This window comes from Eublepharis macularius, chromosome 8 (assembly GCF_028583425.1).
Source record: "Eublepharis macularius isolate TG4126 chromosome 8, MPM_Emac_v1.0, whole genome shotgun sequence".
Taxonomy (NCBI): Eukaryota; Metazoa; Chordata; class Lepidosauria; order Squamata; family Eublepharidae; genus Eublepharis; species Eublepharis macularius.
Window position 1 is genome coordinate 88,966,402 of NC_072797.1, and position 22,534 is coordinate 88,988,935.

Below are 22,534 nucleotides of genomic sequence, written 5' to 3' on the forward strand. Positions count from 1 at the left end.
TCTTCAAAGCTACATGATAGTGACTATGCGTAAATACCATATGGTACATACCTAGTGGTATGTAGAAGTACAACTATTAATGCTGCTATTTAATGTGATATCACCAGGTTCCACCTCATGACATCATCAGGGTCTGTCCAGTGAGTCTAGGTTGGGGATGATGAGGGACCTGGCAACTTCATCCATGCACCCTTACTAGAGGTATCATTCTCTCATTTGGGTCAGGGGATTCTTCACCCTGAGCTCTTGTTGCTTGTCACCACTCCAAGTGGTGGTGGGGAAAAAATAGGGAGGGGGGAAATGGAGGCATTGTGGGCAAGATAATGTCACTTCCAAGGAAAACCCGGAAGTAATGGCAGATAACTTTAGGAGTTGCCGGAAGCACTATGGTAAAACCATGGCATTTGGTGATTCATAGAATTATCTGCCATCACTTCCAGGTTTTCCCAGAAGTGACATCATTACACTCATGCTGCCACGGCCCCACACCATGTCTCTCTCCCCAACCCACCCAACGGTTGCCAGGTTGAGCCTGGTAACCCTACTCCCTCAGCCTAACATTTCTGGCTATAGGTTTGGTTATATACCATGCCAAATGCAGGTCACCAGACAGAGATAGCAGATCATCAGGCACAACAAATCTGTTATTTTGGCTATCTTCCAGGGACTAGGACTGTAGAATCTATCTTCCTGGCACTGTAAAAACAGGGACATACTGAAGAATGTGACAGGACCAATGCATGCCTAATAGGATGGTTCATAGGCTGTGAAAGCCTGATCTAGACAAACATGTTTGTATATGCATGCTGAACACATCTATTATTTTCATCCCAAGGGCATGCATCTTGCTTTGAACTGTGCTCATAGGGGCAGTCACTGACATAAGTGATGCACAATGCACATACAGTATTTATAAAATGCGGAGGTACCAGTGTGTATATATATCACTGCAGCAAACGTAGGTGCTAGTCTATGTTCCTTTTTCCCTTCATTCCCATCTAAGTATCCATTTATTTGTCATAGACTTCTAGAAAGTGTTAGAGCACTCATCAGTGCTAGAAACTATGGTTTAAAGAAATCCTTAAATTCACTGCATGTTATCTAACAGCATACCCGCTAATATAAAACAACAGCACATTGCCGAAACACATATTAAAGATTTTAAACACTGAAATAAGAACATGTATGTGGAAGAAAGCAGGCAAAAGCAAAATTTTAATTTACTCAGAGATCCTAGTAATTGTGTTACATATTTAAATATGCATCAGTATTCAATCATAAATATTAAAATTTTGTAAAAAATCAAATTTCAACAGTACTAAAAAAGTGGCTTGTAACCACTTTTTTATCCTATCTTCCTTGAGTCTCTCTGCATGAGATGTCTTACACAGGGATGCTCAAGTGAAGAGAGACACAATGTTAGCCAAGAAGCATAGTTTTAAAAGACAGAGACAGAGTCTGTCAGTTTCATCTCTTTAGATGAGGCTGATGGAGATAGGCGGTAGGTGAAATTAACAAACCCTCTGAGGAGCGATCTCGGATTCAGATTCTCAGAATTTCGGATTCTCCTTTTTGGTTGTAGTGCACCATGCTTCAACCCACTCTGCCCTTGAGTGGGTTAGGAAGCTGCAACAGGGATATATATTTCTTCATCCAATTAGTGTCATTTTAATATTATTGTGACTGTTTTGCAGGATTTGGTTGCAGTATCATGGTATCACTGGAATGTGAACACTGCTTACTCTATATTATGAACTTTAAAAATGTCTTCTGTGGCAATGATGTGCTACTACAGAGCTGAGTTGTTTTCCACCTTCAAAAACTAACAAGGCTTCCCCATTTGCTGCCTACATACACATGCAACCACTATTACATCCCCAAACTACACACTTCTTTTGGTACCTACCCTGCTGATCTGGAAATCTTTCTGGAATTTTTTAATACATCATCCTTTCTGGACGTTCAGTTCCAATGGGCAGAAATCCCAGAGCTTGAACACTCTGCCATCTCAATGGATCACAAAAATGCAAAGAGCAGCCTGATGGTTCCGTGGAGATGGAAAGTGCTGTCAAATCACAGCAGGCGTATGGCAACTCTGCAGGGTTTTCGAGGCAAGAGACATGCAGAAGTGGTTTGCTATTGTCTGCCTTTGTGTAGCAAACCCTAGACTTCCTTAGTGGTCTCCCATCCAAGTACTAACAAGAACCAACCCTTCTTAGCTTCCAAGATCTGATGAGCAACCTGGGCCATCCAGTACTACTGGTGCTGCACTGGGCTTAGCCAATATAGCACCGTGGATAAAACAGAAGCATTTGATCATCTGAAAAGCCCAATTTACCTCTGAATAAAAGTATTACGTTCTTCAAGATCAGACAGTCTAATCAGCGGCAGCCACCGGGGCATCATTGCTATCTAAACAAATCAATACAGCCTTCCCAGACTAGAAAAGTAGCATCCAAATCAATTTCTTGCCGTTTCATTCAATATGTTCTTCTAATCCTCATCCAAGAAGGAAAAACCCTAAACTTGAGATAGAAATATTGATATGGATGATTAACTCAGGAGATGGATTGGTAATTTGTATGCTACAAGTGAAAGTAAATGAGTGCATAGAAGCATGGTGTCCAAGCCAGAGTTCATCGCTACACTCTAGTTAGTCAGTCTTAATAAATGAAACTGTTGCTGCCACTTAATGAACATACAGAGCACATACAGAGCATGTTATGTTTACACTTCAGTCAGGTAACAATATAACATTTGCACCAATTTGACTTGGGGCTATTACACATATGGAAGAACTCTGCCTGTGTATCCCTAATTGGACTGGCAACTGTATGCACAAAGAAGTCAAATACATGGTATCCTTCCCACATTCATTAGGCATTAAAATGGAAAAATCCCAGTGCTCACCTATTTGGGATAAGGAGAGCAGAGTCAAAAGACACACACACACACACATACACATATACACAGCTACTGTAAGCACCTTGGACTGGAGACAATAGAATGGTTCAAATGTAAGAATGTGATGCTTTATGAATAAGCCCTGTATACAAATGCTATCTCTTTATGCAGACAAAATCATTTACAATTCAATCCTGAGGGTGGGGTGTGGGCGGAGGGGTGAAAGCACTCAGGTAGCTAACCAGCCATTATGCTGGGGTATGTCAAGGATAGGCTAGCACAACCAAAAACTACACTGTCACAGCAATGGCACACACACTCATACATACCACAGCAATAGCAACATCAGCGTGGGAGGAATGGGCCCATGGGCACGGTGGGAGTTAGTTGGCTTCCTAAGAAAAAGATTTATTTCAGTGGTATACACAACTTGGTTCTTTATTTTCCTTTTGTCTGACCTTCCAGTATTACAGTAACAAAGTTACTGGACACCTGGGGCTTGAGAAAGCATAATAGTTACAAAGTAGGTTTCTTGTTTGAATGATTCAGACTTATAACGCAGAAAGGCTCTTAACTTTTAACTATTTTTTCACTGGAACAGCACCCAAACCTTACCTATGTTCAAAATACCTTAACTCTTCAATGGACTTCCTGCCTAACCAGCAGACCTCCTAACCCTTCTCCCACGAAAATCCATGCTGAGCCACATGATCACTCACAATTGTGGACCTGGGGAATAAGGACAGTGGTGCTGTTGCGTATCTCTCTACCACCCCAGGTGACCCCACTGTGAGGTCCTTGGCCTGCCATGCCCCTGCTGTCCTGCGCTCTGCAGGCAGACTCGGTCTAGATTCCTTGAGAGTATGGCATCAGGCTTGGCTGCCTACACTTAAGAATGTTGGCTGGAGCATGAAGCAAGGGCTTGCTCAGAGAGGACCAGTTGATCCAGCAATGGAGTCTTCCCAAGCCTCAGCCTTAATAGGTTGGGAGTTGATCAGGATTTAGGTCCGTTTTCCAGACCGTGCCCACCTCTAGTCAGCAGGTGTCTCTGCAGCATCAGGCCATCTCTGATCCAACTAGTCCTCCTGCTTCCCTGGCCTTGGCTCCTCAGGCTCTTCCTCTGAGTCAGAGTCACTTGGCCGGTTAATGGGCTGGTCAGAGGGGTCATGACACCTGCTACCCAATCCACACTTGCAAGCCAGGTAGAGATGAAGGTTCAGCAATGAGATGACCACTCCCACTATAGTTGCAGCAGGGGTGGGCAGGCATGGACAAGGTGTTGGATAAGTATTGTTGCAGAGTAGAGAATTTGCACAGCAGATGAAGAATCACAGACACATGTGTGTTCCGCTTCTAAAATAAATGTTTCCTACATATAGGGAAAAATAATAAAGGACACATTGGAGATAAAATAAAGAAGAGCTAACTTCGTTCCTACATCCTTACATCCCGAATATAATGGTCTAACTAACTGGAGAGCAATGGCGTCCTGAGTAAAGGAAAGAATATCAATTGCCCCCCAATAAACCTGGTCAGCCAATAATCAATCCTAGATCTGTTCATTAAGCATGCAACTCCCCTTTTATCCTGGCGGGAAGAACAACTCGACATCTAACTGGTCTTATGCTAACTAGTTGTCTCTAACTAAACACAAACAAATTAACTCTTTCATGACTGAAGAGAATGACACTTGTAAAAATCCCAACACAAGGACTGAGGTGAGGTGGCTGTGGGTGCAAGGCATAGGAGATTGCGAACTAATGTATTGCTCTTCACTGTCCCCTCAGATTCCATCACCCTGACTTTTTCTGCTGTTGCCATGGAGCATCTGTGTTCCCTCCACCCTGCTGAGTCAAGCCATGGAGGCCAAGTTGGTCATCCTCTGGACCTTCGGCATGCAGAATCTCCAAGAGGACCAGAATCCCCAGAAGTGATAGGCAGACTCCAGATCTTCAAACAGGGATGGTGTGGGTACATGGGGGAAGGGGAGCCTGGTAGGATGGCACTGTGCCCTGAAATGGCCTTGGATGCTGTGTCTAGTGAAATCCCCAGGGGCCTGTGGAATCAGAAATGCTGCCTGGTCCTAGGAGTTTACAGCCTATGCCCTGAATAGTATATCCCCCCACTCTCTCTTCCATGTTGGTGGTTATTGAGAGGGAGAGGTGGGAGAGCAGGCTGAGTGGAGGGATGCTGTGGCCCAAGGGTCAGCAGTGCTTGGACAGGCTTAAGGTAACTGAGGTGGCAGCTAATGGGCATCTCAAGCAGCTGGTGGCCATCACTAGAGATGTAGAGTGTGCCAGGTGCACATTGAGGGCCTATTCCTAGACATGTTGGTAGTGATTCATGACTTGGCACCAGCCTCTCCCCTGCATCCCACCCCTCCTATTTCAATGACAGCAGCACCAGGGGAACCTAGAAGCAGCCCCTGAGGCTGGCCTTGCCAGGGCTCCCATGATGCTGGGCCTTGCCAATGCCCCCTTCTGCTGTTTCCCAGGCACTTATGTCCTGCCCTGTTTCCCTGGGATGACTGATGGTGATGGATGCTTTGCCAGATGGTCCATGGGGAGGTGGGTCTACTGTCCGCATTTCATGCTGCTGCCTCCATTCCCTCTGGCTGAGGTCTCTGCCTGTGGCTACATCCCGGTATAGCATAGGCCTGCCCCTCTCCAGGGCCAGATATTCATGGCTGCCCATCATAGCCATGCTGACATCTTGTGGGCAGAACAGCAAGGTTGCTGAGATGTTTGCCTGTCCCTGGCCTGTGTAGTTTCCTATTACGGAAAAGACAAGTAGTAGCACTGCTGACTATGCCATGGCAGTCCTCAGAATTGCATTCTCCCTCATTGAGGTTTTAGCAGAAAAGTTTGACCTTACATTTGAACTACCAAACTGTGGCTGTTATTTGCCCTCCAAACCACAACTGCAAACCATAGTTTAAAGCTGGTTGGAAGGGCAGCACAATCCACTATTTGCCAGTCTGGGTTTAATGGCAAACTGTTTGACACTAAAGCAGAAATCCACTCTAACTGCATCCACATGGCGATTTTTAATCCAGTTTGTCTTCTAAACTGCAGCCAGTCCCCCCAACCCCCATTACAAAGACATTCACTAATCCTCTGCTTTCTAGGTACAATCTTTCCAAAAAGAATGTAATCCAAGTGCATTGGGAAGATATAAGGAAAGGAAGGTGTATATTTTAAAAGTACCCAGCACTGTTTTCCCTGCCTAGCTCATGTGACTGCCATTTCCCCTGTACCTCTGGAAGAGTTTCTTCGGAGGGAGGGGCACAAAAAACTTCAGTAATTGCTATAGTTTGTAGTGTAAGAACATTGCTTCAATCACAAAAATAGGTACATGACACATTGATTGAGAACAGGTGTTTTTGGAATATTTCCTTTGCATTGTCAATATCTACATAAAAGACACAGCTCTCGAAGAGTTACTTTACCAATTTCTGTTCAATCTGCATGAGAAATAGATATCCCATGTCATTTTAGGTGAAATCATTATAATCAAATGACAAGGAATAATTTCACTCACTTGACAAAATGCACTGGTACTACTTACATATCCCCCTTTTCAACTTTTTCCCCTTTTAGGCTGATACGAACTATACTGCATTCAATTCAATTTCCACCTATAAGTATATATAATTATACTTAATACTGGAACAGTTTTAACATAACTGCAGTCATTACCAGTCCAAAGAGCAGTTACGTACATTAACATTGTCAAATGCTTTTTTCTCCCTGTATTACAAAGCCTGGCCTCAAATAGCACAGAGTTAACCTGCTGAGAGTTTTGCACAGGAATATGCAGAATGAATTAATGTAGTAAAGGTTAATCTTCAACCAAAACACTTAAATCCTCTCCTCTTACTGATTATATCACACCACTTGACTACCATTTAACAACTCTGTATCTTATAATAATGACCTTAAAAGGTATCCAGCCAAAATTTCTGTCAAAACTTTACTACCACAAGTTGGTTACTTTCATAAACAAGCTGCTTTTCAAAATCACAGATTAAGCCATAGCAGTGTCTGCAAAATACAAACAGATAAACTATATCTGCAATGTACAGAAACTAGTAAATGACAAAAAAAATAGATAAAAATGTCCTGTGGCAGACCTTAAAGGCGGCATACACCAACAAAAACATTTTTAAAAGTTGATGAATTCCAATTCTTCAACTTATATTAAAATGAAAGCTGGCCCTATCCAGCTCTGGCAATTTCCAGCTCATTACCCTTACATGCTTACTTAACTATTAATCTTTTTTTTTTTTTTTTTGAAAAATTTTTTATTGGGTTAGAACATTTTTATTTTTACATTACAATCAATTTTCCCCTAATTTTTCGTTTCTAACCCCCTCCCTTTCCCCCCCTTTTGTTGACTTCCAACAGCTTTCCCACCCTCTGTCCCTTTTCCCTTACTTCTATTAAATTCCTCTGTCTAAAACAGATATACATTCTCCGTTATATTAAGCAGTGCATCATTAACTCCTTTAATTATTATACACCCAAACTATACGTCTTTAGATAAACAATTTATCCCATTTTCCAGTTTTGAATAATTCTATATAAACCTATATATCATAAACCATAAAAATTTCCCACATTTAAATCAAACAATTTGATTTGTTCTCTATATATTACTCATTTCAACTTTTTATGGTAATTCTATATAACTCCTCAGATACTCAATCAATTTAACTCTTCTATACATTCAGTTTGGTGCATATAAATCTTGTCAAAGAAAGAAAATATTGTTAGTTAGTCAATCCTCATGTTTAAACCTTATCATTAATTATTCTCTATCAGTTGACCTATACATATCTATATATATCTCAATCAATTAATCTAACTGCTTATAAATTCACATTTCTCTTCCTCCCCCGGTAAAGTCACCCCTCTCTTTTATACTTTTATTATATTTCAGTAGTTCTCAAACTGCCACAGTTTTCCTCCCACCTCCCATTTCTTCTCCAGGTATTGTTTCAGCTTCTCCCAGTCTGTGTTGAACTGCCCTGAGTCCAGATCTCTCAGTTTTCTTGTCATCTTGTCCATTTCAGCCATATACAGCAATTTGTAGATCCAATCTTCAATAGTTGGTACTTCTTGTACTTTCCATTTCTGCGCATACAAAAGTCTAGCTGCTGCAGTCATATAAAAAATCAACGTCCTATGATGGGCTGGAATTCCCTCCATTCCCAAGTTTAGCAGCAGGAGTTCTGGGTTCTTATTTATTTGAAACTGTAAAATTTCACTCATTTCTCTTATTATTTCCCCCCAGAACTGCCTAGCTACCTCACACGACCACCACATATGATAGAGGGAGCCCTCATGTTTCTTACATTTCCAGCATTTATTAGAAGTATTCAAATTCCCTAGCGCAATCTTCTTTGGTGTCATGTACCAACGATAGATCATTTTAAAAATGTTCTCTTTAATATTGATACATGTCGTTGTCTTCATTGTAGTTTTCCACAAGTATTCCCATGCCTCCATTGTTATTTCTTTATTGAAATTTATAGCCCATTTCACCATCTGTGTTTTAACTATCTCATCCTCAGTATACCATTTCAGCAATACTTGGTATACCTTGGATATTCTTTTCTTGTCTTCTTTAAGAAGGGTCTGCTCTAGTTCCGAGTTCTCTGTTCGTATGCCCCCTTTTGCAAAGTCTGAGTTGTATAAGTCTCTAATCTGTCTATACTGAAACCAATCATAGTTAGGTGATAGTTCCTCTTGCGTCTTTATTCTAAGTTTAGATACTTCAATCTTAGTTATTTCTTTGTACGTTAAACATTGTTGTTCATTGTCCACAGCTCTCGGATCTATCACCTCATATGGAACCACCCACAAGGGGGTTCCTTCTTGTAGGTAAGTTCCATACTTCTTCCAGATTGTAAATAGACTTCTCCTTACAAAATGATGCAGGAACATCGAGTTGACCTTTACTTTGTCATGCCATAGGTATGCGTGCCATCCAAAAAATTTTTTATATCCCTCTAGGGCTAATAGTTTCTTATTCTTTAATGTCATCCACTCTTTTAGCCAAACTAGGCAGATTGCATCATGGTAAAGTCTCAGATTGGGCAGTTGCATTCCGCCTCTCTCCTTTGCATCTTGTAATACTTTTACTTTCACTCGAGGCTTCTTGCCTGCCCAAACAAAATCTGATATTTTCCTCTGCCATTTTTCAAACTGTTTAGAGTCTCTGATGATTGGTATTGTCTGTAACAAAAACATTACTCTTGGTAACACATTCATCTTAACTGTTGCAATCCTGCCCAACCATGACAGGTTCAATCTATTCCATTTGATCAAGTCTCTCTCTATCTGAGTCCATAATTTTTCATAATTATTCTTGAACAAATCTATATTTTTTGCAGTCAACTCAACTCCCAAGTATTTCACCTTACTAGTTACTTCACAATCCGTTGTTTCCATTAACAATTGTTGTTTCTGCTTAGTCATGTTTTTGCATAATGTCTTTGACTTCTTTTTGTTAATGAAGAAACCTGCCAAATCTCCAAACTCCTTGATCTTGTCTATCACTTTTGGCATGTTCTCCAGTGGGTCTTCTACAATTAACATTATGTCGTCTGCAAATGCTCTGACCTTATATGAATAGTCCTTTATTTTTATTCCTCGTATTTCCTCATCTTGTCGAATTTGTATCATCAGAATCTCCAATACTAAAATGAACAACAATGGAGATAACGGGCAACCTTGTCTTGTTCCTTTACTAATCGTCAATTTTTTGGTCAATTCATCATTCACTACAATTGCTGCAGTCTGGTCTCTATAGATTTCCTTGATTGCTCTGACGAATCTTTCTCCCAGTTGTAGCTTTTCCATAGTGGCAAACATAAAGTCCCAGTTTAAATTGTCAAACGCTTTTTCAGCGTCTACAAAGAAGAAACCAACCTCTTTGTCACAACGCTTGTCGTAGTATTCAATAGCATTGATCACTGTCCTTAAGTTGTCTCTTATTTGTCTGTCTGGCAAAAAGCCTGCTTGTTCCTCCTCTATGACTTCCGAGAGCCACCCCTTCAATCTCTCCGCCAATATCTTCGCAAAAATTTTATAGTCATTATTGAGTAGTGATATAGGCCTATAATTTTTCACGCTAGTCAGATCTTGGCCCTCTTTTGGGATCAATGATATATTCGCTTCGCTCCAAGTGTCTGGAATTCTTTGATCCCTAAAAACTCCGTTCATCACCTCTTTTAGGAATGGTGCCAGTTCATTAGCCATTGTCTTATAAAATTTAGCCGTAAGTCCATCTGGCCCTGGCGCCTTTCCTAGATTTGCGGATTGTATTGCCATATTTATTTCCTCATCAGTTACTTCACTGTTCAGCTTATTTCTCCAAGCTTCCGAGATCTCTGGAAGTTTGGTTTTCTCCAAATATGATGCTATTGATTCTTTGTTTACTTCTTTTTTATTATACAGCTTAGCGTAAAATTTATAAAAGGCTCTGCTAATGGTAGTCTGCTCCAAATACGTTTTGTTTTCTTCACAAATTTTATTTATTATTTTCTTTTCCCTTTTCTTCTTTAATTGCCATGCCAAATATTTCCCAGGTTTATTAGCACCCTCAAAAGCTTTTTGATTCAGTCTTTTAAGGTTCCACTCCAATTCTTTGTTACTCATTGCTGTTAACTGTTCTTGAAGAATTTTGATTTCCTGATGTATTTTCTTTTTCCCTGGTCTCTTTTTTAACTGTACTTCTTTGGCCTTTATTTTCTCCTCAATCTCTTGTCTTTTCTCCTCTTTCTTTTTCCTTGCTCTACCATTTAAGTCCATTAGTATGCCCCTTACAGCCGCCTTGTACGCGTCCCAAACTTTACTGGTTGGTACTTCTTTATTCACGTTGTATTGTATAAAAAACTTAGTCTCTCTTCTCAGTGTTTCCATATTCTCACTTTCCTGTAACAGGTCCTCATTTATTCTCCAGGCTTTCCTTTTTCTCCTTTTTCCAAATTTCCACATAATTGGGTTGTGATCTGAGCCTACCATCGGCATTATTTCTACCTCCTTAGTCCATAGCGCTAAGTCCTTTGAGGCCCAGATCATATCAATTCTTGATAATGTAAGATGCCTTGCAGAATAAAAAGTAAACTGTTTGGTTTTAGGATATTCTCTCCTCCATACGTCTTCGAGAGTCTCTTGTTGAATCAACTCAAAAAAAAGCTTTGGCAATAGTCCTCTTTTCTTTTGTGCTTTTGTAGTCTTTTTGTCTAATTCCAAATCTGTCACTCCATTGAAATCTCCAGCAAGAATTATCTGGTCATATACAAGATCGTCTAGGTGCTTCCTTAAGTCCTCAAAGAAGCTTTCCTTTGCACCATTAGGTGCATAAAGTCCGACTACCAACACTCTCTTTAAGTTCCAATTACATTCCACTGCTACAAATCTAGCTTCCACATCTCTCATAACAAATTTTGGCTGCAGCTCCTCTTTTATATACAACACCACTCCTCTTTTTTTCTTGTTGGAAGCCGCTACGAATTCTTTGCCCAATTTTCCAGATTTTAAATATTTTACATCCTGTTTTCTAATGTGGGTCTCCTGCAAACAAACAATATCACATTTTTGTTTTAGTAGCCAATGAAAAATATTTTTCCTCTTATTCGGTGAGTTTAGTCCATTTACATTCCAAGATAATACTTTACACTCCATATTCATGGTTTTGTTGGTAAGTCTTTTTCATTGTCCTTGATAAATCTCTCCATCTCCCGCTCAGATCTGATGCGTTTTTTTGCCCCTCCAAACTCAAAGGACACTCCTTCCGGTAACTCCCATCTGTATCTGATATTCATGTCCTTCAAAGTCTGAATTAGCACTCTATATTTTTTCCTGTCCAATAACACTGATCTGGGCAGTTCCTTCATTATAATAATCGTCTTGCCATCAATCTCCAATGGATCTTGAAATTGTTTGGTCACAATCCTCTCTTTCATATTTCTAGTTGTAAACTGCACAATCACATCCCTTGGTAGTTTCCTCTGGGTTGCAATTCTCGAGTTCACACGATACGCCACATCTAGGATAGCCACAATTTCCTCCTCCTCCTTCCCCATGTAATCAGCCAACACCTCAGTCATCTGTTCTTGCGCTGACTTCCCTTCCACTTCTGGCAGACCACGAAAACGAAGCTGCTTCTCCATGTGTTTAGTTTCTGCAACTGACATCCTCCCCTTCACCAGCCTCATCTCTGTTTGTTGCGTGTCTATTAAATTCTCCATCGCGTCTTCTACTGTTTTAACTCTCTGCTGCGTTCCTTGTAATTCACTGCTAATCGTTTCCACACCTTTTTTCACTTCTGACAGCTCCGACTTTACTGTCTGTGTAACTTCCTTGACCTCTTTAATAAGCTCCAATTTCGTGTCCTTAAGTTCTTTCATCATGTCTATAAGTTTTTTGTCCAAGTTTTCTATTGCCGATTGCCACTCTTTTTTCGACATCGTGGGGCTTGCTTTAGCTCGCTCCCACGAATCTGCTCTCTTCCTCAGCTCCGTGGCGTATAATTAAACGTTTTCCTTTTTTTTAAATGTCCCAATCTTTGCCAAAATTAATTTTTTTATCCAAAATGTCGGGCGTCTTTTCTCTATGGTTTCTCTATGTTATTATAATCCAAGATGGCCTACTTCCTCTTCCGCTGAAGCCACGACCCTTCCACTTTCAAAGATGGCGATTCCCCACTTCCTGTCCTTTGGCAAGGGCCGCTTCCCTCCAGCCACTCTATTGTTGTTACGCACTTCCTGTCTCCCGTCTTCCCACAGCAGGTCTCGCGATGGTGTCTTTTTCCCACAGCTCCGAAACCACAGGTATTCAAAACAATAGTCCGATTTTTGTAATAACTTCTTTAAACTTAGTCTCTTTTAAGATACAACTCCTGCCGAGTCTTCACCTCCTTTTCGCTAGTCTGTTGCAGTTTAAAAGTCTACTTTCTTTCCTCTCTGTTTTTGTCAATCTGTCCCGTTTCAAGAGATAGCGATCTTTACCTTCTCTCCAGCTTTCTCGGGTTGTAATCGCTGTTTCGATCTTAAATTCTCCTCTCGACTTCCCTCCCCGATCGAAGCTTGGGTATGTAGGTCTTATGCCAGCCGAATTGGCCCCAAAATTGCCGCAGAGATTATAGCCGACCCGTCGCAAGGTGGGACCTCAAGGATCGGGGGGGAGACTCCTTGTGTAGAGCCCCCCCTCGTCCGAGATCTAACTCACCCTAGGGTCTTGAGCGTTCTTTGCCTGCTCCCCACCTGAGAGCAGTCGGCCGCGGGTTATTTTCACCCCTCCGGCCGGTTAAAACGGCAATCCGGTCAGCTCCACAAATGGAGCTGCGTTAGACCTCCATGAATCCCAAACCGGAAGTCACTTAACTATTAATCTTGATATGCCTAATTATCACTAGCTCTGCTAGTGGGGAGCAGGTCACACCTGTGCTGATTGGATCTTATTCATTTGATTGGATTCTATATTCAGTTGTGCTAACATAGTACTGTGACAGATTTGCAAAGATCTCTTGCACTGCTCTCACAGCCCCATTTTCTGTTAAATATAGTCCTTATAATTAAGAGTATATATTATAATTAAATGACTACATCAAACAATTGACAAATGGGCTTTAAGCCATAAAATTGTGCACAAAAAGAAATCTGATAGACTTTTAAATTACACAAGATTCTTGTTTTGACTGTACGTCTTCTCTGGAACTTAACAAAAATGTTCAACTTGTCACTATACGTTTCTTACCACAACTGGAAGTCAATTAGCATTTAAAAGACAGAGTAGAGAGGGGAGTCAGGAAGTTAACTGGCCTGTTATCTTAATGTTGTCTAGGCAAATTGCTCAAAAATATTTGAAGCTAGAGCTATATACCGTGACCCTACCCTTGAGCAGTAACCGGGACACAGATATGAAAGAGGCAGCACTTCAGGACATCCGGGAATCTGGTGATGCAGGCTTCAGATAAACCAGGTACAAGTTCTATGCCAATATTGATTTAGGACCCAGCAGCCCCTTGAGCCACCAAGAGAATATCCTCCTCCATCTCTCCAGACATGTTAAGAAATCCATCTATAATATAAAAGAGAAATACAACGCAGGGAGATATCCCCTTTAAGTATCTTCATTCTTGATGGAGCTGCCCCTGGGGAACATAGCAGTGCCTGCATGGATATAGAATGGGAGTAAGTTCTGTTTGAGAGAAGGTCTAAGATATGCTTTGACAAAGAGAATTTAATACAAGCAACTAAGACTTTGAAGAAAGAGGTTCTGAAATGGGTCATTTCAGCAAGCCCCTGCCGCCACTACAATGAAGCCGCCCAGATTTTTGTTTGAGCATCTGAAGGCTTATCTTGAAGTTACTATGGTGAAGTTCTGAGCATCTTTTTTACCCTTTGAAGGTTCATCTTGAGCTGAGGACTTTGGTACTTTTGAATAGGGCTGGAGATACATGTATGTGAATGAATTTTTCCTTGGAATTGGGGACTTTGGAATTCACTGAACAATTCTGAATGGGACTTCTTCCCTTTTTCAGATTTTTTTCTGTGAAATTATTCTTAAAATAATCTTTGTACAGTTTGTTTATAATGATGCTTGATGTAGTGGTTAAGAACAGCAGGACTCTAATCTGGAGAGCCAGACTCTAATCTGGAGACTCTAATCTGGAGTCTCCACAGTTATCCAAAGCCAGCCTTCCCTGTTACTTCCCCACCCAAACTTTCCTGTTGGTTTCCCTCCTCCCAGGCATCCTTCAGTGTAACTTTTGCTCCTGTCTCCCAAAACACCATCTATTGGAAAGTCCCTTACACTTTCCCCCCTGTAAAACACCCTTATTGTTTTTCTCCCTTCCTGCCAAAACCCCTTACGCAGTCCCAAGGGCAATGATGAAGTTGGGGAGAGGCAGAGAAGTGTGTGGGGGGGGATCCCATTTCTCTGCCTTTACTTCCCCCATTCTCAAACATCCTTGTCTGTTCCATTCTGCTCCCCCCCCCAATCCTTCTCAGTTTTCACTCGTCCTCCAGAAGACCCTTCCTGGTTTGTACCCCTCGTCCAGCGATGTGCTACTTCTTACTTGGGAGTTTTTTAATCTATCTGAGTCCTTTGGAGTGCACTCAGCTCTTCCCCTTCCCCTTTTTCTTCCTCTTCTCCTCAGCGTTCTTCCCAGTGATACCATTTTGCAGGCAATTTTTGTCATTTAAAACTGCCATGAGGGAATCTGGATCAGGGCCTCACGGCAATTGTTTAAACAGCATAAATATCCTGTTATTGGAGGGCGTAAGAACCAAGGGGGGGGTATTCCAGGGAGCCCTTCCCACTGTCCATTGCCTCTGCTCCCTCCTTTCCCGCCACTCCAAGTTCTCTGTCTCAAAGGAGGAGGCATGATAGATCCAAAAAAAAAACTCCAGGCAACACAGCATCAGTTCAAAAATATAAATAAAAATCAACTATGTAAATAACACTGTAATATTATTGCAACATATAACAGGCTTTCTGCTCACTAAATGTAATTGTTTACAAAGACATGCATTTATTATTATACACATATAAACTCAAACAGAAACCAATTCCTCTGCCATCTGGTCAAAATGTATGCTAAACGAAAGTCTCTAGATATGATATAACCCAGCTCCAAAGGGGACAGTCATAACAGCTGAGAAAAACAAGATGCACTGTCCAAGCAAAGTCTACAGTTCTTGTGTAGAAATTCCTACCAATGAGAAAAACTCAATTCATATATCTTGCCAGCTGAAGAGCAATTAACTTGTGACTTGCAAGTAATATCACAATCTGATGAGATTCCTAGGTCAATAGTCCCATTTCACAACCTTCATCAGAGTAAAGATCCTTAATGCAAGAGGACTGTAATGGAGCTACAGTAACGTAAAACATAAATACATAAGAAATGAACTTGCTGCACCAAGCTAACTCTAGTCTAAAATTTAGGCATTTATCATTTTAAAGCTCACTTATTAAAGTTGTGTGATTGATGAAATGACAATGAAATTTTTGTATAACAGGTATTCCAGGATTCCAGTATTTTATATTTTACCTAAGATTCATAAGGAGGGATTCCCCATCCTCGCAAGAGATGGATTGTTTCTGGGTCCAAATCTGTTATATGTTACAATAGTAATAAGTGTATTACAGTGTTATTTACACAGGTGATTTTTACTTATATTAAAGGAGGAGGCGGCAGGTGCACCCCTTCTCCCCCACCTCCTCGCTCCCTGCCCCAGCTAGGCTCCCTCACCTCCCTTCCCCAGGCTCAAGGATGGCGGCAGCGTTCCCCCCTTTCCAGTGGAGAGCAGCTTTGCCATTGGGATGACAACAGTGGAGGTCTCCTGCACCTTCCACCCTGGCAGCTTTTGTGCTGTAACTGTGGCTGCAGCATTTGGCCTCATACCATGGTGGCGAAGGGGCATTTTGCCACTGGGATAGCATCTCTCCACTCTAGAATTGATTCCATGGAGGTGGCAGCAGCAAATCTCTCCTTATCCAGCCTCCTCCAAAGCAACTGCAGCAGCAACTTCCCTCCTGACTACAGTCTCCTGAAGAAGGTAATTGTCTACACATGTACAGAAAACAGGATCTTGCTTTTGGTGGATTTAAATCCCCCCCCCCCCAGTTTTTTCTAGTTTTCACATTTTTCTGCAACCCTGGGTGGTTTCCCCAAGGTTGCAGAAGCATCTGCTTTGTAGCCAAGGGCTCCCAAACAGTGGGATTAAGTATCCATGGAAGAAGGACACTTGGCTATTAGTATATAAAATAATGTTATTGTTTGAGCACACATGTACAAGTAGGTACTGAAGAAGCTGGAAATAATGCTTTGTTAGTTCAGAGAAACCTATGAAAAAGTAAGAATTTGATGCTTGTTTTTGGCCCAGACAGTCTCACCAGACTGCGTCTGAATAAAATGAAGCAACCTAGGGGATAGTGATGTGGCAAGAGAATAATAACTGGAAGACAGATGTCTGTGGGGCCAAATGTAATATAAATCATGAGAGCACAGAAGAAACAAATCTCCCAGGCATACTTCATGGCAGTGTTTACATACCTAATGAATTACATCACAGATATTGACATGAAGTGCTGATCAATTTTTTTTTCATTGTAAAAGGAGGGAGCAGTTAAACACAGCTTTTTTTAACCCAGAGGAAAAAACTCAGCTAAAACAGTAACTCTCGGTTTGCTTTTCACACATACACAGGCCATCATTTAAGTTCAATCAATGATTTGTAACTTTAGATCAGCTACTTCCAGATAATACCAACTAGCATCTTTTGACGGGCTCCTGACATTGATCAGCAATTAATTCATACATACCATTCATCTTATTTTTTTTTAAACACAGAACTGTCAGACATAGGCTCACTGAAGAATGAAAGGAAAATAGGCAATATTTTGACATACATTCATTGATCAGAAAGGATTTAGTATGACGTAGGACAGTAACAATGCCATGCTATGTTAATTTCTATGAGCATACCAAAAAATTCAGAAGCATATGAAAAACATCAAAATCAGCCCCATGTGGCCATGTCTTCTGAGACCTAATCACAGCAGAACAATCTCAAGTGACAAACCCACAATTTGACATAAGATTCCTTTCGCAATATCGAAAACAGTATTACAATTTGAGGGGACCAGATATGTAGCTGAAACATTTTACCTCTTCAGCCAGAAAAATCCCCTGCCATGTAACAATACTGAGAGAATGCCAGTGGTTTTTAAAACATTATGTGTACACATTTCTCATCATTATGAGTATTAGGATGCCTTTGGGGGGACAATATTTTGTTTCTGGGGCACTGCTGGAAGGCACATGATGCATCTACCTTGCTGAGGCTGACCAGGTCTACATAGCCTGGTGGAGGAGACCTTGTAACTGCCCTTTGTATGAAGCCTAAAGTACCAGGTCAGTATACATATGGACTGGATCTGAAGTTTCCATTCTACGAATGTTGGAGCCTACTTCCAACACAAGTGGCCTTCTACCAGCGCGGGAAGAAGTGTGTTCCACTGATGGAGGGCTCTGTGTCCCACAGGAAGGCTGTGCCATTAGTTGAACAGAAACTTTGGATGCTATCCATTGTTGCTATACCAAAACTCAACGTGTGCTTCCTGGAAACTAGCCACTTTGCAAAAAGGATTCAAAACTAGCGTACCCTTGATAAAATTCAGCCGTGTTTCTTTTATGTTCCCATAACTACAGTATCAGGTTTAAAATGTTTTCCTCACTAAATAGTGACTTTGCACAGTTGCTCCCAATTGCTTATGTACTGTAACTATCCCAATAAATTTAACGACATGCACTAAAAATTGAAAGCAACTTGAGATGAGATTCTGAAGTAGCTTAGCTCACAGAGAATGCAGTGAGCAGGTATTTTGTTTTTTCTAGTGAGTTAAATTAGCAAAGCATTAAAATGCCCAGTGCAATGGTATATATGCCCTCCAAAGGAAAAAAAATGAAATCATGCAGAAGTCATTGTCATCTGCAAGTAATCCATTGTTTGCTTTATAACTTAGCAACATTAAAAAGAAAAATATGTTTTCTTACTTTTCTAATGCGCTTTTGGCCTGTCTTTCCTTCTCCGTTTTTTGCCGTTCTTTGTGCTTCTTAACCCGAATCTCCCACAAACTTCTTATAGCAGAGAAGTCGAATATTATCACCTGATGCCCCATACTGCTGACATTAAGGATTGCCTGCAACAGCAATTTTATTAAGACAGATTTCTCAGATTTTTCTAGCAGTTTTAAAGGTAAATCGCTGTCAAGGAAGAGGGGTTGAACTGAGGCCCTGGGGAAAAGGAGAGGAAGAGTTAACTCTCACTGGATACCCTGGAATGGGAAGGAGATAGTGGAAGGGGGGTTGTGCCAGGGCTACTAACAGCCTGGGGAGATCTCAACTGGTAAAGTTGTGACAGGGTGGGAAGAATCTTGGGGGGGGGGGCTACTCTGATCTGATGACAGATCCTTGAGCATCTCCTCTGACTTTATCTTAAAGTCAGGGCTCATTTCAAGGGGGAACACACAGGAACGCAGTTCTGGCAGTTCCCCAAAGAGGTCACATGGCAGGTGGCCCCGCCAACCTGACTCTCGGCCATTTTGGGCCCGTTTCGGCCTGGATTGGGGCCAAAACGGCCTGGATCAGGCTTCTGATGGGTGGTGGATCACTCTCCCACTCATCAGCGGCATGATCCCAACCATTCTGGGCCCCTTTTCAGCCATTTTCAGCCCCATTTTGCCATTTTGGGCCCAATTTCGGCTCTGAATGGCCAGGATTGGGTCCAAAACAGCCAGAATAGGTGATGTCAGGGGAGTGTGGCATATGCAAATCAGTTATACTAATGACACACTTCCGGTGATGGCAAGAGGCGTGGCATATGCTAATGAGTTATGCTAATGAGTTCCCCCAGCTCTTTTTCTACAAAATGACCCCTGCTTAAAGTACTGTGTCTGAGGTGATAAGAAGCACTATTGTGTCTGCAATGATGTACACGCATGTGAGAAGAACCCTTTAATGATTTGTAGAACTGGGCTTTTCTACTACAGATCCATTCAGATGAGTATGGCCTATTTGCACATGAAAATCCAGATGCCCCAAATGTATACATCACATTTTTAAAACATGTGGGATTTGGAACTTACCCCAAACTGCTGGACACTGACCTACTTCTCTTGCAAAATTTCTCTCTATATGAACAGTGATAAAGAGGAGCCAGGAAAGTACTGAAAGACACAGCAGGCTCTTTAATTACCAAACAGACCAGTCTGTGCTTATAAGAGGAAGTGCATTGGGCTCCTTTTCTGGCAAGGTTTAGAAAGCTGCACACAATCATATTGTTCCCGCAGGCTTTGGAAACAGAAATGGTATTGTGCTTTTTAGTGATAAATTGTGCTTTTTTAATAGTGTTTTTGGTTGTATGTTCTTTGTTATGGTGCTGGGAAGAAGTGGGAGAAACATTTTTACATAATATAAAAATAATACAGTAATTTTACATCTCAATATAAGACAGCATCTTCAATAACATAGTGCCCCTTGCCAGTGTTCTGGGGCACTACTTCAGTTGCTGACACAGTGACAAGCCTGCCATCAGCATAAGTGTATAAATTGAGGTAAAACAGCTATCTGTTGCTCACAGTTGTTGTTGAAGATACAATCATTTCAGCTTGATTTTTATCAAGAAATGCAGCTAAACCTTCTATACAAGGCTTTTGTTATGCTTTGTGTTCATAAAATGGTTCACCAAACCCATGTGAGCAAATTCTATGTATCAGAAAGAACTAGTCTGAAAGCCTTTTAAAAATAATTGCTTCTACCCATATAAAAATGACTGTTGCTTTTCCCCTTTTTAAACTTCACTGGAGATTTCATTAGATGGTGGATGCCATTTTTATGGCACTCTTTGTTAACAAAATAAAAGGAACTGGGGGGCTTTCAATCTACTACCACAGAAATAGCCTGTCTTCTTTAAAAAAAAAATCATGGCTATCAAAGGACTGTTTACTGTAATGACTAAACGGAGCTACTATGTTCAAAGACAAAAAAAGTTCTTGACACTAATTACTGGGGGAGGATCAAACAGTGAGACTGAGCTGTTGCCTTCATGGCCTCTTGGGGCTGTCAAGGCAGGATTGGCCCATGAAACAGCCCAGAAACAATCTGAGCCAACCAGCTCACTCAACGTTAGCAATGATTAAGTACAGGCTCATTTATCTTCTATCTACTGCACTGACACCACCTGAGATTATTCAGGTTGGACCTGCCAGTAGTAGCTCAAGGGGAAGGTGAAAAGCAAGACTTGGAAATAAGATGCTGAAAACATATAGGAGAGAGAGCGTGGAGGAGTGGTTAGATTGTTGAACTAGGATCTGATGTTCCAATCCTCGCTCTGCCAGGGAAGCTCTCGAGGTGACCTTGAGCCCGCCACTCCCTTTCACTAACATCTCTCTCAAGGGTGCTATCATGCGGATAAAATGGAGGATGGAGGCGATGTTGTAAATGCAGGGTAAGAAATGCCTAAATAAATACAGAATTTCAGTCTGAGCATGCAAGGCTATTTATCACCTATCAATTTTCTCCCAGTTCTTATTCCAGTCGAATTTTTCCCCAAATCTGCTAGGCATTGTGCCTGTCTTTCTTCAAACCATAGCCCATTCACTATTGGCCCTTTTTGATTTTCTGTTTAACAGACCTTTCTGAATTAGGCTTGAGCTGTCAATTTTATACTCTCTTCTGCTAATTTTTGTTTTGTTATTTTTATTATTTAGAACATTTCTATCTTATCTTTCTGCTCTCGGGAACAATCAAGGGGCTTGAAACAACAGGAATAATAATCACCTCTTAAATACGAACATACAACCAAATTCACAGAACAGATCCAACAGTCAACTAGATATAGAAAAACATCTACAAATAGCACCAAACAATTACAAGACTGTTAAAAATTTAGAACTTACTGGGCTTTCAAACTCTTCAGAATAAGCATGTCTTTAGAGTTTTGTTTCGTTTACCTTGCCCTTCCTCTGAGGAGCTCTTTATGACATAGTCAGGGCCAGCAGGTCCATGGAGGTGGGTCCAGCAGCCACCTCGAGCGCTGAGGTGCTGGAGCGGGTGCTGGCGGCAGGCATGCGTGCTGCAGAGCTGGCGGCGGCAGCCCTGGCAACTGAGCGGAAGGGCTGGGAAGCCGCCTGTGCACTGCCCTGTCCACCTGCCATGCCTGGCCCACAGGTGCTGCGCCCAGCCAGGAGTGCCAGCTGGCGGTGGCAGCATGGAGCAGTCTGAGCAGACAGCTTCCCAGCCCTTCTGCTCAGTTGCCTTGTGCTGCTGCCGCCGCCACCTACATGCAGCTGCAAGCCAGGTGCAGCAGGCGGCCAGGGCAGCGTGGGGCAACTGAGCAGGAGTGCTGGGAGGCCACCTGTGTGCCGTCCCAGCTGCCTGCCTCACCAATGGGGCCAGCTCGCAGTGGCATGCTGCGTGATGACATCACATGCAGTGACATCATCACACAGTCTGGGTGTGAGTGCATGTGCTTTGTGTGTGCACACGCACGTGCGCACGGGAACAGCAACAGCCCTGAAGCTGCCCCCAGCCTCAGGTGCCAGAAACTCTGGCACCAGCCCTGGACATAGTTATCTCCTCTTCCATTTTATTCTCACAATAAATCTGTGATGTAGGTTAAGCTAAGAATGACTGGTCCAAAGTCATGCACTGAATCTCATAGCAAACTGAGGTTTGACTAAAGTCTCCTCAAGTTTAGACTAACACCTAACCAATATACCATACTGGCTGTCTCTCATTCTTGCAAAATTCTCTCACAGCTGAGGCCCAGAAATTCCAAAAAATGGGGCAAGAACTGAAAAAGACTCTCTCACAAGTATCTGTCAGCTTCATGTCTGAACATGAGGATTCCTACAAAATAGCCAAGCCCATCTCAGATTCTGTCTTGGTTCATATGGGTAAATACAGTCCCTTCAGATACTTGTCTCAAGTGGTTCAAGAATGTAAAGGTTAAAATTAGCACTAATAGAGATAGGTGACAATTAATAGTAATTGATGTTTTAATTATCATCAAATACAGCTTTCATTATATTTTATACTGTGCTGTCCT

At 41.7% G+C, this 22,534-nt stretch overlaps 1 protein-coding gene across 1 annotated transcript in view; it reads right to left on the minus strand.

Moving 5' to 3' along the window:
- Positions 1 to 22,534, minus strand: part of LRRC2 (leucine rich repeat containing 2) — a 141,308-nt gene that overhangs the window by 112,906 nt on the left and 5,868 nt on the right. Inside the window, exon 2 of the mRNA XM_054986922.1 lies at positions 18,481 to 18,626. Coding sequence (XP_054842897.1) covers positions 18,481 to 18,605 — 125 coding nt within the window. The 5' untranslated portion in view covers positions 18,606 to 18,626. The remainder of the gene's footprint in view (positions 1 to 18,480; positions 18,627 to 22,534) is intronic.